This window comes from Schistocerca cancellata, chromosome 8 (genome assembly GCF_023864275.1).
Source record: "Schistocerca cancellata isolate TAMUIC-IGC-003103 chromosome 8, iqSchCanc2.1, whole genome shotgun sequence".
Classification (NCBI taxonomy): Eukaryota; Metazoa; Arthropoda; class Insecta; order Orthoptera; family Acrididae; genus Schistocerca; species Schistocerca cancellata.
Genome location: NC_064633.1, coordinates 71,272,094 through 71,290,805, shown reverse-complemented (window position 1 = coordinate 71,290,805; position 18,712 = coordinate 71,272,094). Strand labels below are relative to the sequence as shown.

The 18,712-nt window shown below is 42.8% G+C and overlaps 1 protein-coding gene across 1 annotated transcript in view; it reads right to left on the bottom strand.

The window, feature by feature from the left end:
* Positions 1 to 18,712, bottom strand: part of LOC126095360 (1-phosphatidylinositol 4,5-bisphosphate phosphodiesterase-like) — a 419,315-nt gene that overhangs the window by 123,359 nt on the left and 277,244 nt on the right. Inside the window, exon 15 of the mRNA XM_049910167.1 lies at positions 71 to 235. Within this exon, the coding sequence (XP_049766124.1) occupies positions 71 to 235 (165 nt within the window). The remainder of the gene's footprint in view (positions 1 to 70; positions 236 to 18,712) is intronic.

The following is an 18,712-nucleotide window of genomic DNA, read 5'->3' as shown; positions in this document are numbered from 1 at the left end:
TTTGGATTCACAACAATGAAATAATGCAATTTATCAGGCATGGAAACCACATATTTTAAAAGGACCTTACCTTTTTGAACAGGAATGGTTCTGCATTGTATACTGGGTTCAGGCCATTTCCTGTAACCTTGGACGTTCTGAACTCATCCCTGATTGTATCTGTTGGCTGACCATACATTTCCACTACTACATAAGTAGTAACTTTCTTGTCGGCCAGAAACTGACCAGATATGACCTGTAATGAATGCTACTTAGAATTTAAAGGAATTTCACAAAAGATTACAATATAATAATAATAATAATAATAATCAGAAACTGTAAATTTGAGGATAAAATATATAAAAATATCTGATTACAGGTCTTTTATCTTAAGCTTCATAAGCCTAGCATTTATTTGCCATTCTTGAAATAAAATTGTCAGTTGTAATTATAGCCTATATGTGTCTTATGTGCAGTTAAACAGTTTGCAGCTATTTTAAAATAAGAAGCAGATCAGTGCAAATACTGATCATCATACAATAGATGCTGAGAGATAAAGAAAGAATAATGTGATAGGTGGTGGAGATGGATGTTAACACAGAAGCTAGCACAGATAGAGGCTAGGGGGACTGTGGGGTTGACAATTTCCACCTCTGTAATGCAGAGATCCAGTGTTGGGGAGAAGGGTCCAGATGGCATGGGCTGTTAAGTAGCCATTGAAATCAAACATGTTGTGCTCAGCAGCATGCACCAGTGGGTTGTCAACTCGTCAACTCTGCCCTCAGCCACAATTTGGCAGTGGCCATTCACTCAAATGGACAGATGATTGGTAGTTGTTAAAACACACACACACACACACACACACACACACAGACAGGCAGAGTACACAAGTGGATGGATAGATGATGGTTGTTAACAAACACACACTGTGCATAAGTTACAGCAAAGCTGGTATTTGAAATGACTGCTTTCATAGGTGGCCCTGGAGTGTTGGGACAGTGTAGAATGTAGTCATCCTGGACAATGTAGTCATTTGTGTGTGTGGGGGGGGGGGGGGGTTGCAGGCATGCACGGTTTTAGTTAGCTCTGAAACAGACCATTGTCATCCATAAGCTTAGCAATGTGTCTAGTCTTGTTTATATACCTATTGACCTCCTAATGCCTCAACTGCATGGCGAATTGTTACCTTTACTTCTTCTATTAATTGTATTCCTTCCAGGACTTCCTGTTATTATATTCACATTGCCATGTGATTGTGATTCATCTTATTATCCCATGTCATCCATCATGGATTGCTGTTTTGAGTTCTACACCTGTTTCCACGCTCTCTTATTTAAATTAGGTATACTCTTTGTTCTGAAGATCTAAACTGAGGAGACCATCAAAGACACAGAACATTGTAAGACAAGAATACATAATACATATTCAAAACAAAATGAGTTACACTAGTGCCTCTCCCAAATATCCTAAATGAAATGCTCCTGATATCACAAGCTCTCCTGTTGTGAGAGTGATGCATATAAATGCAGTAATGAAACATCTGGAGAGTGTACAGACACAGGAACAGAACAAAAGGTAGCAGGGAAGTGTCTACTTAAGTATTAGAGTTGATACCAATGAAAATGCAAATATCTGAACACTCATTCCAGAAATTTTAGATAACACTTCAGGAGAAAGCCTCTCAAAAAACATTAACATGTGCAGGAATGATATACCAACACTGAACAGAAAAATGAGTCACTCCAAATGTCATATCAGGAGAATCAGAGCATGTAGTGCACAACATTGAAATAACAGTTCCCTAAAGATTAGTACTCAAATTACGAACTAGTAATACTGAGTTATAGGCAAGCAGTATGACAAACAAAAATAAGTGCAAAAAAAGAAAAAAAGGAAAAAAAAGAAATAAAAACAAAAACATAGAATGTGAAAAATGTTTGAGGGTGCAGAGAAATAAGAGAGAGGCAGGATGAGGCAAACACTAGAAATTGTAAATGAACCCTTAGCTTCCCAGCTCATTTTTTTGTCACACACTGTACGAGATGTGGTATGACCACCATACCCATAAATGTAGCATTTATCTAAACAATTCAGTTCTTTATGTAAAAAGGTATGCTAATACCACACAAAATATATTTAAAAAAAAAATGGTTGAAATGGCTCTGAGCACTATGGGAATCAACATCTAATATATTCAAATAAATTTAAAAGTTTATGTGGGGGAAAATATGCATGTCAATAGAAAACTGCACAAAATGAACATAACATTAAATAATAATGTTAAAACTATAAAAACTCAATAACCCTGCACTCTAACTTTTACTTTTTGCTACATCTTTATTGTTTATTACACAAAAACACAAGAAACTCTCACAAAACACTTTGAAAAATAAAAATTACACTAGTACATTTTATAAAGTTAATGGTATAGATAAAAAATCTACTCACCAAGTGGTGGCAAGAGAACATACATATGAAAGATATTACAATTCACAAGCTTTCGCAGGGAGTGACTCCTTTTTCTGTCAGACGGGTTGAAGGAAAGGACTCAGGTTGGGGAGGTCTTACTGGACAGGATGAGTAGGAAAGATTGATTGTTGGGGACTCCACAGGATGAAATTTGAAAACGTAGGAGCTTAAAGGTGGAAAATATGGTAACATGCAAGACAGAGATTATTGCTAAAAATCATAAACAGATTAATAAGAATGAAAAGCTAAATGTATTGTATGTGATAGACGTGGAAGGGAGAAAGAGAAAGATAGACATGTCAGAAAGTGGAAGATGTAGGAAACTAAAAGGAAGTGAAGAAAGAAATAGTTACTGAGAAGAAATGCTGAGACCAAAGAAATTAACATAAACTAAGACCAGGTGGGTGGCACGCTGTGCTGCCAGAACACACGCTCTGCCTATGCCCATTCATCATAGCAGATAACTTAGTGGTATCGTGCGGGATGTAGAAGGCTGAACAGTGTTTACGTAACAGCTGGTATATGACCTGTGTTGTTTCACAGGTGGCTCTCCCTTTGACAGTATATGTTTTGCCAGTTACAGGTCTGGTATAGGTGATGGTAGGAAGGAGGATATGGCAAAACTTGCAGTGGGGACAGTCGCATGTGTAAGAGTCATAGGGTGAGGAGACGGGTGCAGAGGAGCGTATGATCTGACAAGGATATTGTGGAGATTGGGAGGGTGACAAAAGATATTCTAGATGCAGGGGGGGGGGGGGGGGGGGGGCAAAATCTTGGACAGAATTATCCTCATTTCAGGGCAGGATTTTAGGAAGTCATAGTCTTGTCAAAGCAGCTGATTAATACATTCAACTCCGGTACAGTATTGAGTGACAAGGATGGATCAGCTGTACCAGGACTGCATGCGATGGCCTGGGAAATTTCTTTTGAACTGGGTTGGTGAGATAATTACATCCATTTAAGGCTGAGGAGAGAATGGCGGTGTATTGCTGTAAAGAGTCTGCCTTGTGAACATATGTGTTTACCTTAAATACCAAGGCTGTATGGGAGGGAACATTTGACGGAAAGGATGGCAACTGTGAGAATGTAAGTACTGTTGTTTGTTAGTAGGTTTAATGTGAACAGAAGTGGGTAATTTACATTAATTTCTTCAGTCTTAGCATTTCTTCTCATAAATCTCCCTTTTTTCAGACCTCTTTAGGTTTCTACATCTTTCATTTTCTGACCTGTCTATTTTTCTCCATCCCCTCCCATATCTACCATATAAAACACACTTATCTTTTAGCTCTCATTAATTCATGTACAATGTTTTAGCAGTAAAATCTGTCTTGCATAATATCATAACTTTCACCTTTAAGCTCTCATGTTTTCAAATCTTGTCTGGTGCAGTCCCCAGCAATCAGTTTCCTTCTAATCCCATCTGGTAAATCCCCCTGACCTTGGCTTCTCAGCAAACTTCCTAAACTCTGCCCCTTTCCATAAATGTCACCAGTCATTTTTCCTTCACCCCTCTGTTTCCCCTTCAATCCTGCTGCCAGAAGGAAGAGCCACTGGCTCCGAAAGCTTGCAAAATATAATACGTTTTATACATGTGTTCTCCGTCGCTGGGCGAGTATATTTATCTATGCACTTACATTGTGTTTTCAAGAACTGATTATTTTCATTGGTATATTAATACTTTTTAGATTTTCAATTTCCTTTTCAGAAGTTTTCTTTGCACTCACTGCAGCTTTCTGTAGAGAACTCAAGGCAGTTTGGCTTCTTGCAATATTGGGAAACATAAGAGATCTTCCTCTTCTTAACTGGGCCGCAGAGGGAACATGTTTCACATTTTTCTAGTTGTTCTACAATGACTTCTGCTCTTGGTTCTGCTATACCAAAGCACAGTAAATGGATGCACAACATCCACAGGGTATGTAAGTGTTGTTGACTCGCTGTTCCATCTCTGATGACACCAATGTGTTTGCAAGCTTCTACAAAAAATTAAAGTGGAAGACTTGGATACTGTCTTTGTAGGAACTGTGAAAAATAAACACATTCATCCCACTTACGTCCAATCTGCAGAAAAACAATGCCATTAGACACCAATAGGTATATCACGCAGTTGAATACTTGGCATAGTTCTCACCTAGGGCATCAACACCACCTTTAGTGTGATTATAGTATGAAATTATTTCTGGTTTACCTGTATTACCATCATTATGTTCATCATGGTGCATAGATCAAATCAGAATCATGACCCTATGCTTTTCCAGTATAAATGAAACTAGACTAATGCATTCGCTGGAGAACCAACTTGGATGCTTCTCGCAAATAAGAATTATTTTGGAATTTCTTTTTTTCCCTGTGTATTAGCCCTCTTTATTTGTGACATGTTGCTAACTCTGAGTTAAGCCAACCGTCTGTGGTAATATTATGATCAGTCTGTTTAACTGATGTAGCTAGTCTAATCACAACCTGAATTAGTTTTTCAAAGTTTTTCCTGCAGAATTTATATTTTTTTCCATCTGAATACATTTAAGTGTAAGGATATGCATTAAACAAATTACCAGTGTGAGCATCAGTAAAGCACATGACTTTTAAACCATACATACAAACTTTGTTCATAATATACATTTTGAAGCCGCATTTAGAATGAAACAGTAACAGCATTTCATTGCTACATGAACATTTTGTTGTCTGACATTGGAGCTAAAGGATCATTTTGCTTGTGTTCAAAATAGGTTACCGGGTGACTGAATCTCAAGCAAGGTAGAAGTACACCAAACCAGTTTTTGGGTGCCACATCAAGTGCCATCTGTGGCATAAAATGGTTTGTACTTGTCTCTGCTGGATTTGAAAATAGCTGAATAAAATAGTAAACCAAAAAATGCTTTTAGTTCACATAAATCAGCTTCATACAAAACATTTGGATAATTTTCTGGCTTTTATTTGTTTATTTTTACATTAGTCCATTTCAACATGAAACTCAAATTATCAACACTCATAAACCAGTTCCAAATAGTAAGAGGATATAGATTATTACCTATTTGAGCAGGAGGTTACATTGTTGGCAAATGAATGGTGTTACACTGCCATATACAAGAACACTTGAGAAGAGGCTTCGATGACCAGCAATATTTGTTTCAACCAAATATATTTCTAGTAGAATCTTAGTTACAGATTCAGTCTCTATATTCTGTCTTCATCACTTTGATCACTTGTTTCATTCAACGAATTCACAGGTGACATGATCGTTTGTTACAATCAAGGAATTCACAAGTGGCAAAACAAATTCTTCTTCTCATTCACACTGTTCTGATTCTGAATATTTTCACATCCAATTTCGTTGCCACCATCTGATCCAACATCACTTCCTACCCTGTCCTCAAATCATTTTAAAAGAGTATCCTCAAAGTCAGAGTCTGCAGTGCAAAAAGTAGACAAAGATCTGACTACTAAATCTATAATGCAAAGTCCCACGTGTGGTCTCAGAGACCACTAGCATGAAAGGAGCAGTAATGGTATCAGTCCACATCATGTTCAAGCAACTACTGACAAAGGAACCCATGGCAGGTTCATGAAACAATAACTAGACGATGCTGTAACCTTCTACCCCACCCTCATGCATTAGCAAAGTGTAACAATGAACAATAGTGGTCTTTGAGTCCACACCTGTGATGTTAAGAGTTAAACTAATAATATAGCACAAATTACCAAAATTTAGAGACCCAGTTAAACTGAAAGGATCTGAGATGATGTAAGAAATGTAAGAATAGGTTAATAGAAGTACAGGGAGGGAGGCTAGAGCATATGTATTACAGACTATCAATTTAATAAGTGTTGTAAAAAAACTAACATATTATTTAAGAAGAATGGAAAAACTGGTAAGGCTGCTCTCAGGGAAGATCATTTTGGGTTCTAGAGAAATATAGGAATTCTGACACTATGACTTATCTTAGACTGAAGCAAGGCAAGCCTAGGTTTATAACATTTGTAGATTTAGAGATAGCTTTTGACACTGTTGACTGGATTACACTTTATGAAACTCAAAATGTAGTAGGAATAAAATACAAGGAACAAAATGTGCAGAAATTAGACAGCAGTTATAAGAATCAAGGAGCTTGAAAGGAAAGCAATAGTTAAGAAGGGAGGGAGGGGGAGAGAGAGGGAGGGGGAGAGAGAGGGGGGGAGAGAGAGAGGAAGAGAGAGAGGGGAGAGAGAGGAAGAGAGAGAGGGGAGAGAGAGGAAGAGAGAGAGGGGAGAGAGAGGAAGAGAGAGAGGGGAGGGAGGGAGGGAGGGAGGGAGGGAGGGAGGGAGGGAGGGAGGGAGGGAGAGAGAGGGGGGAGGGGACGAGGAGGTTAGTGTTTAACGTCCCGTCGACAACGAGGTCATTAGAGACGGAGTGCAAGCTCGGGTTAGGGAAGGATTGGGAAGGAAATCAGCCGTGCCCTTTCTAAGGAACCCTCCCGGCATTTGCCTGAAACAATTTAGGGAAATCACGGAAAACCTCAATCAGGATGGCTGGAGGCGGGATTGAACCGTCGTCCTCCCGAATGCGAGTCCAGTGTGCTAACCACTGTGCCACAGAGAGATAGAGACAGAGAGAGAGTGAGAGTGTTTTAGCTTATCCCTGATGTTATTAAATCTGTACACTGAGTTTGTCTGTTTTGAAGACGTTTGTTTGGAATGAAATTTAGATGATAAAGAGATGATACAAGAATAGAACTGAAGCTTTTGAAAGGCGATGCTACAGAAGGATGCTGAAGATTAGATGGGTTGATCAAATAACAAACAATGTGGTACAAAACTGAATAGGGGGGAAAGAAATTTATGGCACAACTTGACTAAAAGAAGAAACTGCTTCATAGAACACATCTCGAGGTATCAAGAAATCAAGAAACAGTAATGGAGCAAAGTGTGAAGTGTAAAAATTGTATAGGAAGACCAAGGCTTGACTGCAGTAAGCATGTTCAACTAAGTCTAGGTCAGAAACTTCCTGGCAGATTAAAACTGTGTGCCCGACCGAGACTCGAACTCGGGACCTTTGCCTTTCGCGGGCAAGTGCTCTACCAACTGAGCTACCGAAGCACGACTCACGCCCGGTACTCACAGCTTTACTTCTACCAGTACCTCGTCTCCTACCTTCCAAACTTTACAGAAGCTCTCCTGCGAACCTTGCAGAACTAGCACTCCTGAAAGAAGGGATATTGCGGAGACATGGCTTAGCCACAGCCTGGGGGATGTTTCCAGAATGAGATTTTCACCCTGCAGCGGAGTGTGCGCTGATATGAAACTTCCTGGCAGATTAAAACTGTGTGCCCGACCGAGACTCGAACTCGGGACCTTTGCCTTTCGCGGACAAGTGCTCTACCAACTGAGCTACCGAAGCACGACTCACGCCCGGTACTCACAGCTTTACTTCTACCAGTACCTCGTCTCCTACCTTCCCAACTTTACAGAAGCTCTCCTGCGAACCTTGCAGAACTAGCACTCCTGAAAGAAAGGATATTGCGGAGACATGGCTTAGCCACAGCCTGGGGGATGTTTCCAGAATGAGATTTTCACTCTGCAGCGGAGTGTGCGCTGATATGAAACTTCCTGGCAGATTAAAACTGTGTGCCCGACCGAGACTCGATCTCGGGACCTTTGCCTTTCGCGGGCAAGTGCTCTACCAACTGAGCTACCGAAGCACGACTCACGCCCGGTACTCACAGCTTTACTTCTACCAGTACCTCGTCTCCTACCTTCCAAACTTTACAGAAGCTCTCCTGCGAACCTTGCAGAACTAGCACTCCTGAAAGAAAGGATATTGCGGAGACATGGCTTAGCCACAGCCTGGGGTATGTTTCCAGAATGAGATTTTCACTCTGCAGCGGAGTGTGCGCTGATTTGAAACTTCCTGGCAGATTAAAACTGTGTGCCCGACCGAGACTCGAACTCGGGACCTTTGCCTTTCGCGGGCAAGTGCTCTACCAACCATGTCTCCGCAATATCCTTTCTTTCAGGAGTGCTAGTTCTGCAAGGTTCGCAGGAGAGCTTCTGTAAAGTTTGGAAGGTAGGAGACGAGGTACTGGTAGAAGTAAAGCTGTGAGTACCGGGCGTGAGTCGTGCTTCGGTAGCTCAGTTGGTAGAGCACTTGCCCGCGAAAGGCAAAGGTCCCGAGTTCGAGTCTCGGTCGGGCACACAGTTTTAATCTGCCAGGAAGTTTCATATCAGCGCACACTCCGCTGCAGAGTGAAAATCTCATTCTGGAAGTCTAGGTCAGTTTGGCAGAAAGTTGGCATTTTTTGTTTATGTTGGTAGACACTGTGCTGGTGTAAGCTGTCGTCAGCACACCAGTCAGCAAAGATGAAGCGCGAAGATTGATTAGTAGGTGCTTGCGTGTCATGAGAGCGGCTAGAGACGCACCCACGCCGCTGCTGGCCAGAGGACCTCACTCAATCATCCAGTCTGGTGTCTGTCAGTTTCCTTGCAGAGCAGGTTTAGTTCATCACAGGCTATAACAGTACATAGCGGCCAGATAAGTGACTATAGCAGGACTAGTTTACCTCAGCCAGAATTGAACTTTACTAACGGCGAGAAACTAAAGTTTTTAATAGCAAAATTACTGATATTGACATTACATCAGTCTACAAGAGGACTATCACTGATGAGCTTGTACCACAAAACATTGACTCTATTCAGGTTAAGTAAATGTTTGCAGTTCATGTAAATAAAGAATCATATTAATCCACATGTGCATTTTTGTTGTACAAAGAGGATACCAGCTACCCATAACAACATCCTCTCCATTGTTTCCTTGCTGTACAAGACTCTACAGAGGCGAACAAGGATAATTCAGGGGTGATAAAAGATAATCAACTTGGCCAAAGATTTTGCTTGCTTCTCTTGTGTTTTAGCTTGCAGAGGTGATCATGTTCATGTGTTTCAGTTTGCTAACTTGTTGTTATGTTCTTGCATGTATTCTAGGAGGGGAGCCACATCAAATTTCTCTTTTCAGAGACTTTGCTTGCTTTTTGATATAACATATTTGTGTAAACCATGAATTCCCTGCCCCCTCCACCCCTGCCCCCATTCTCAGCTGCAGAAGGCCAATGTGATGGATCTAAAACAAGTTTTTCAGTTTCAGAACCAACAAATCCCTACCTTACTGACAATGGTACAACTACTGACTACAAAAACTGCACCAGCCGCAAAAACAACCACAACCGACCAACCAATCAAGCTCAACAAGTGCTGCCAATCAGTAGAACCGACTAACCAATCAAGCTCAACAAGTGCTGCCAATCAGTATACCAATGTTCCAGCAATTTAAGGAATGGATTGAATACCTGACTGAGTTCCAGGCACATTGTCAAGTTCATCATTTTCAGGGTACTGTAAAGCTACAATACTTCCCTTCGACTGTGGGGTCTCCAGTGTTCAGGTTAATACAAAAACTATTCCCAACCACATCTCCTGATGAACTAGTCTATTATCAAGTAATTGCTGCATTAACTCAATACTATAACCAGCAAGTCCAAGTAGCTACTGCTAGATACCAGTTCTTTCACTTACAGAAAAAGCTGGAACAGATGTACCACCGATGGTATACAGAATTAACATGCGTGACTGTTGTTGTTGTGGTCTTCAGTCCTGAGACTGGTTTGATGCAGCTCTCCATGCTACCCTATCCTGTGCAAGCTTCTTCATCTCCCAGTACTTGCTGCATCCTACATCCTTCTGAATCTGCTTAGTGTATTCATCTCTTGGTCTCCCTCTACGATTTTTACCCTCCACGCAGCACTCCAATGCTAAATTTGTGATCCCTTGATGCCTCAGAACATGTCCTACCAACCGGTCCCTTCTCTTTGTCAAGTTGTGCCACAAACTCCTCTTCTCCCCAATTCTATACAATACCTCCTCATTAGTTATGTGATCTACCCATCTAATCTTCAGCATACTTCTGTAGCACCACATTTCAAAAGTTTCTACTCTCTTCTCGTCCAAACTATTTATCGTCCATGTTTCACTTCCGTACATGGCTACACTCCATACAAATACTTTCAGAAATGACTTCCTGACACTTAAATCTATACTCGATGTTAACAAATTTCTCTCCTTCAGAAACGGTTTCCTTGCCATTGCCAGTCTACATTTTATATCTTCTCTACTTCGACCCTCATCAGTTATTTTCCCTTGATGTTCATCTTATATCCTCCTTTCAAGACACTGTTCATTCCATTCAACTGCTCTTCCAAGTCCTTTGCTGTCTCTGACAGAATTACAATGTCATTGGCGAACCTCAAAGTTTTTATTTCTTCTCCATGGATTTTAATACCTACTCCGAACTTTTCTTTTGTTTCCTGCACTGCTTGCTCAATACAGAGATTGAATAACATTGTGGAGAGGCTAGAACCCTGTCTTACTCCCTTCCCAACCACTGCTTCCCTTTCATGTCCCTTGACTCTTATAACCACCATCTGGTTTCTGTACAAATTGTAAATAGCCTTTCTCTCCCTGTATTTTACCCTTGCCACCTTTAGAATTTGAAAGGGAGTATTCCAGTCAACATTGTCAAAAGCTTTCTCTAAGTCTACAAATGCTAGAAACATAGGTTAGCCTTTCCTTAATCTTTCTTCTAAGATAAGTCGTAAGGCCAGTGTTTCCTCACGTGTTCCAATATTTCTACAGAATCCTAAGTGATCTTCGTCGAGGTCGGTTTCTATCAGTTTTTCCATTTGCTTGTAAAGAATACGTGTTAGTATTATGCAGCTGTGACTTATTAAACTGATAGTTCGGTAATTTTCACATCTGTCAACACCTGCTTTCTTTGGGATTGGAATTATTATATTCTTCTTGAAGTCTGAGGGTATTTCGCCTGTCTCATACATCTTGCTCACCAGATGGTATAGTTTTGTCTGGACTGGCTCTCCCAAGGCCGTCAGCAGTTCTAATGGAATGTTGTCTACTCCCGGGGCATGACTAGGAAGTGTAAATTTAGGTTTAGTTGTGACAACTTTTACAGTGATTTAATGATACAGGACACAATAACATTCAATGTCCCAGGTAGTACAACATGGGAACAGATCTTACAGTACTCTGATCCATCACTTCCCCAAGTATTGCAGGTTTTAGAGCAATACGATTCATGTGCCATAGTGGCCGATAAGTTTGACCAGGCCCCTATTTGTTGGTTCAAGCTGCCTCTTGTTCGTGACTGCCTCATTCAGCCACAACAGTGAGCATGTACACAGCTGTGTGGACAGCCACACAGACATGTAAATGTAAACAGGCCTGTGAATTTAGTGAAGTCTTGCCCTAGATGTTTTGCTGGCCATAAAAGACAGAAATGCCCATCACATAATGCAACGTGTTACACATGTGGAAAAAAAGGCGATTCCCAAGCAGCATGTTTGCAACACCCCCAGAAAAAAGAGACTCTTTCACATGCAGTGAACTCTGCACTTTCAAAACTTACAACACGTTCTGGCAATAGTAAGATTATGGTTGTGCCTCCTTCTCCCCCTAGTGCTCTGTAACGACATTCTAACAAACTATTTCTCTCACTACAAGCTGCTGGCCATCATCTAAACTTTCAGTTAGACACAGGTGCCTCAGTAACTTTGCTTAATTTTCACACACAAACAGTTTCTAAATCTAGCAAGCACCCCACTGCTTACAATGGACAGGAAATTGCAGTGCTTGGACAGTGTGGTTTGCCTGCCACTTACAAATCACGACTAGTACAGTGAATTTTACAGTGTTAAAATCCAGAAATAGTGAGAACATATTCGGTTTAGATGCCTTTGATTTGTTTGGGCTTAGCATTGAAGACAGAGAGTAGCCAGTGGATTGAAAGCATTGCAAGATAATGGTGTAATTGCTCAAGCTAGTCAGTGGGCAATTCCTCACATTTTGTTGCCTAAGCTTTCTGGTCACATCCGCATTTGTGATGACTTCAAGTCGGTAGTCAACCCACAGACAATAGTTGACACTTATCCATTACCTCACCCTCAGGAACCCATGGATAGGCTTGGTGCAGGACGTTACTTTTCTAACACACATTTGGTGATGTCTTCTTGCAAATTCCATTGGATTAAGAATCGCAGAAAGTGTTTGTTGTATATGCACACTTAGAACTGTTCAAGTATTTGCATTTGCCTTTTGGCAGTGCTTCGGCACCTGCCATTTTCCAACGTTTCTTGGAACAGCTGATTGCAAAAGTGCCATTTTGTTCAAACTACCTTGACGATATTGTCGTCTCATGTCGTACACCAGAGGAACACATTGCCAATTTGCATACTCTTTTTCGACTGTTGTCAGAAGCAGGACTCAAGTGTCATCTCAGAAAGGGTTACTTTTTTTAAACTGAACCACAGTATTTAGGTCATGTCATAAAGAGTCAGGGCGTGCACCCCCTCCAATCTCTTTTGCTTGCAGTCTGTAACCTACCTGTTCTTCACAATGTGTCTGTACTGCAGTCAGTACTAGGCAAAATGACATACCACATTTGGTTCATACCAAATGCCACTCAGATCGCTACTCCACTGCATCACTTGTGTCGAAAACATGTATCTTTTGTGTGGACTAAAGACTGTCAAAATGCATTTCAGAAACTTAAAAATGCTTTGCTTAGTGACAGATGTTTAGTGCATTCTGAACATGCCAAGCTGGTAGTTTTACAAGTCAATGCTTCTTCCTACGGAATTGGTGCTGAGCTTTCGCACAGAATTGGTGGACAAGACAGATCCATTGCTTTTGCCTCAAAGTTGCTCACTCAAACTCAGTGCAATTATTCTCAAATAGAAAAAGAGGTCTCACTATTTTATATGGTGCGACCAAATTCCATATGGTCACAACAGATCACAATTCTTTGCAGCCCTTGTTTCATCTGTCAAAGCCGGTTCCTGCATGCATTGCTCAAAAACTTCAATGTTGGTGTTTGTTGCTTTTGCAGTAACAGTATGAAATTGTGTACAGACCTATGGCAATGCAGATGCCGTATCTCACCTTCCGATTGGCCCAGACTCTGATTTTGATGCATTTGCCGCATCTTGTTGCCAAATCCATGCGCAGGACTCTGAATTGCTGCAATCTTTTCCCTTGCACTACAGAAAAATTGCATAGGTCACGGAAGCTGACCCACATCTCATGATTTTGTTGCATTACATTCACACGTCTTGGCCTCTTTCATTGAACAGTATCTAGAATTTAGATGTGAGCCGATATTTTGCACATCGGCATGACCTTTCAGTTAACAAGGTGTGATCTTAGTACAATCTGACAGGGGGCAATCACATGTGCTTATTCCCACAGTGTTGCAAAAGGATATGTTAAAACTGCTTGACCATAGACATTGGGAAATTGTCAGCACTAAACAGATAGCATGTACTTGGCGAGGCATGGACGCCCACATTGAACATATGATGTCACAGTGTTGCACACGCGTGGAAAACCAATCTTCTCCACCATAGACATTCTCAGCTTGGCCTAAGACTCAATCTCCATGGCAACAAGTGCACATAGACTTTGCAGGACCATTTTGGAACACTCGTTGGCTCATAGTGGTAGACTCTTTTAGCAAGTACTCATCTGCAGTGCCTAAGGCTTCTATCACATCACATTGCACCATTCAAGTGTTGTCCTCCATATTTTACACAGAAGGTTTGCCAGGATTACTTGTGTCACACAATGGACCACAGTTTATGTCACGTGATTTTGAACAGTTTTTAACAAAATGGCATTTGTCATCTGACAAGTGCTCCATTTCACCCCCAGTCCAACAGAGAAGCAGAACACTTCATACATACTTTTACACGACAGATGGCCAAGTTTCACACCATCCACACATGGGAACAGGCGCTGCATCTCTTTCTTGCCTCCTATCGCTCTCACCCATGAGACAGACCATCAGCAGCAGAACGTCTACATGGCCGCCACCATCAGACGCTGCTACACTTGCAACACACACTGCAGCATCCAGTGCTGCTTTCTGCCACACAATTCTGTTCTTTTCAGGGTTTATGGCAACTGTGGGCACTGGGAAAGAGGCGTGATCCAGGAACGCATTGGCTCTTTTGTGTACTTGACTGCATGTCCTGATGGTTTGCAGCAGCGCCATCAGAACCAAATCCGTGTTTGTCATTTGCCCTGTAATTCAGCTGCTTTTCTTCCCAAGATTCAAGGCCTCACAGGATTGTGCCTTCACAGTCGCCTGTTGGTGCCACCAGGGCACCCCAGGAGGAGCGGATGGATGATGCACTCTCACGTCTGCTGTCCCCGCTCGCCGACCAGACATGGACCCATCGTCGCCATCACTGTCATCGCCCCCAAGACACTATCTCAGGCCTGGATGGGTGCCCAGGCAGCAATTTTCGGAGGATATTTCTGTTGCCTCACAAGCCAGATGTTGGGGTATAGTCAGGAGTACACCATCCTCCACAGTTGGGAATACACCATCTTCCACAGTCACAGCTCTCGGCCCATCTCTACATCCAGCGTCCAGCGTCCAGCGTCCTGCTCCCCCCCCCCCCCCCCCCCCCCAACCAGTTGTTGTTCACATCTAACGACACAACAATGGTGCGGCATTTCGGAGGGGAGGAATGTGCTGACATAAGCTTTCGGCGAAGATGAAGTGCAACGGTCGATAGAAGGTGCTGAATCAAGTGTGCTTAGCACTAGAGGGGCCACAGACACTCCCACAAGCAAAATGCCGCCAATGCCCTCTTGACAGCATGTATTTAGGCCACTGCTGCTGACTTGGGGGCCTACTCAGTCATCCAGTTTGGCGTCTGTCAGTTTACTCGCAGAGTGGGTTTAGTTCATCACAGGCTATGACAATACACAGTGACAAGATTAGTGACTATAGCGAGACTAGTCTACCTCAACCAGAATTGTACTTTAATAGCAGTGAGAAACTGAAGTTTGTAACAGCAAGATTACCGATATTGACACTACATTAGTCTGCAAGAGGACTATTATTGTTGAGCTTGTACCACAAAACATGGACTCTATCCAAGTTACATAAATGTTTCCATTTCGTTTAATAAAAACCGATATTAATATGCGTGTGCTTTTGTGTTGTAGAAAGAGCATACTGGTCACACATAACAATGTTCACTTCCTTCCTTTCTTGTGGCACAAGATTCCACAGACAGCAACAAAATATTTTGTCATTCAAAGGAAAATGGTAGGTATTGAAATTTCATGAAAATATCTTGCCACAAAAAAAGAGGGGGAGAGAGCAGTATTTTAATGATTGCCATCCAACCTCACTCACCATATCTGTGACACACTCTACCCCTGTTTCATGATAATACAAACCTAGCTCCCCTTCTCAACTTCTCAGTGTCCTCCATCAACACAGTCTGGTAAGAATCCAATACTACACAGAAATATTCCAAAAGAGGACAGACAATCACAATGTAGACAGTCTTTTAGCATATTTACTGTGCCTCCTAAGTTTATTGCCAACAACATGCACTCTTTGGTTCATCTCTTCCACAACATTTCACGTTACACTTCCAATTTAACTGTAATTGTAATCTGCAGATATTTAGTTGGACACCCTATAAATTTGTGTGATTTACTATTGGAACCAAAGTTTAACATGGAGAGCTTGTGTAACATCCCATGGATTGCCTACAACACTGGCAAGGCAGACTACAGCCAGCAATTGCCTTCTTGCACAGGGTCTTTATGCTCATTTTATTTACTCTTTGTGCCTTTATTATTACCCATAAAGCACAATAATCAAAGTTTTTATGTTACACAATGCAAACGTATGTTCAATGCAAAAATAACTGTAGTTGAAGTTCAGCAACTTGAATCTCCCAGATATCATACTCTCCTCCATGTATCAGGATTCATTCCTCCTACTTACAGAGATTAGTCCAGGTCCTTCAATTTAGATTTAGGTCGCTTTATGATTCTTTGAGTTGTTGGTTTGTATTTGTGTAGTATTTTTTGTAGTCTCTCAGCTTCTATCCTACTGATGTGCTCTTTCCATTTCCTTCTATATTCTACTTTTTTCATTTAGAGATATTTACCCTAATTCTTCTCTTACTTGTCTATTTTGTTTTCAGTTCTGTCTTCTGTCTCCTGATACATGCCTGAGAAATCTCATCTCTGCTCTCTGGCTTCTCAGTGTGTTGTCTTTCATTTTCAACTAGGGTCTGCCTCCAAACAACAGAATACAATTGCAGCAGTAATTCTTACTTTCCTCTAATTAATTTATTTAATACCACAATTAACTAAGTTAAAATCTCTATTTTATGTCAAAAATCAATTTTGCCTTCTTGTAAAAAGCAGTGAATCCTATCAACTATCACATCTGTATCATTACATCCTTTGTTTTGTTATATCAACAAGTTGTATGGAGGACAGGTTCTTTGTAGATGATATTGTTAAATCTTCAAGTTTAACACATATTTCGGACAACACAACAACACATATAAGTCACTGAGTAAGTTGACCTGTGTACAAGTCGGCATTCGATTAAACACTGAGTCTCAGTCTAGCGGCCGCTGCTCGGCTGGCCGCTTAGGTGGCGCAGCTGCTGCATGGCTGGCAGACAGCGCCGCACGTAGAGGACGTGCGTAATTGCGCGGCGGCACTTTGAATAATCGGCGAGTCACAACACATTTCCCCCCTTTGAAATTGTTGCACTGATCTTGATGGAGGTGCCCTGGAGATGGCTAACATCCATAGGCGTTGTTTGACTCGCCGTAAAGTCTCTAGGAGGAGGCTTCCCGTACGGACGGAAGTGTCCCCGATGATAATGGGTCGAGATGACAGGAGACGTAGGGGTCAAATCTGCTGGGGCCCCATGCACCAATCTGCCCGTTGCAGCAAGTCCAGTTGATATGACAGGAGACATGGGCGATGTGTCGGCGTCCGTTGGAGGAGGAGGCGAGTAGATGTACTCTGACAGAGGATGGTCCTCCGGTTCCTGCGTGGGCATGTCTCCTGGTGGCGTCCGTTCTGGTGCTGGCATCGCGATGATGGTGAGAGGGCTGCGTTGTGAGTATTGAGAGATGCCAAGATCCCGAGCATCAGGTAGAGCCAAAGGTGGTGTGGCGACATTCGGAACAGGCGTTGCTGGCATCCGAGGCCGAAGCTGGTCCGAATGACGCACTGCAACACCCGTGTCCGTCTGGATTTCATACAGGCGTCTGCCACGGTGTCTTAAGATGCGGCCCGGGCTCCATTTTGGCCGCCTGCCATATCCCCGTACCCAGACGAGGTCGTCGGCGGTGAACCGGCCAAGTGAAGGCACCCGCGGCCGTGAGGTGTGGGCTGCAGAAGATGAAGTAGCGTGCGGGGCTGTCGGCCATGTAAGAGCTCAGCCGGGCTGTGATCGCCCATGGGGGTGAAACGGTAAGATGCCAGGAACTGGAGAGGCGCATCATCAGCAGCAGAAGAAGTCAGAAGTTTCCGCATCTGAGCCTTAAATGTGCGGACCAGTCGTCCAGCCTCACCGTTGGATTGTGGATGGAACGGCGGGGCCGTGACATGCGTAACGCCGTGACGAGCACAAAAATCCGCAAAGTCGGAAGAGGCAAATTGCGGACCATTATCAGTAAGAAGAGTAGAGGGGAGGCCTTCCAAAGAAAAAATGTGAGCGAGAGCACTGGTGGTTGCCGCGGTGGTAGGTGACGTGCAACGGACCATGAAAGGAAAGTTAGAGTAGGCGTCAATTACGAGGCGCCAATAAGTACCTAAAAAGGGTCCCGCAAAGTCAGCATGAATGCGCTCCCAGGGCTTCTCAGGTGAAGGCCACGGTGACAAAGATGACTTCGGGGCAGCGGCCTGTGACTCACAAGGGCCGCAGGCAGCGACCATGTGTGCTATGTCAGAGTCGATGCCAGGCCAGTACACATGACGGCGTGCCAGAGATTTTGTGCGAGACACATCCCAGTGCCCCTGGTGAAGGAGGCGCAAGACCGAAGCACGCAAAGACGCAGGTACCACAACACGCGGCAAAGCATTGTCAGTGGAGAGGAGGATAACACCATCCCTAGCCGTGAGGCGGTAGCGCAAAGTGTAGTAGTTCTGCAACGGATCAGAAGTCTTAGCGGACGGGCGATCTGGCCAACCCTTCTGAATACAGCATAAAACCCGGGAGAGGGTAGGGTCAGAACCCGTAGCAGCCGCCAGCCTGTCCCCAGTGATGGGGAACCCGTCCACAACCCGCTGCTCGGCAACATCCAGGTGGAAACACAAAAGTTCGTCCCTATCGAATGCCTGATCAGCACCCATGGGAAGGCGAGACAAAGCATCAGCAATCGCATGTTGAGCC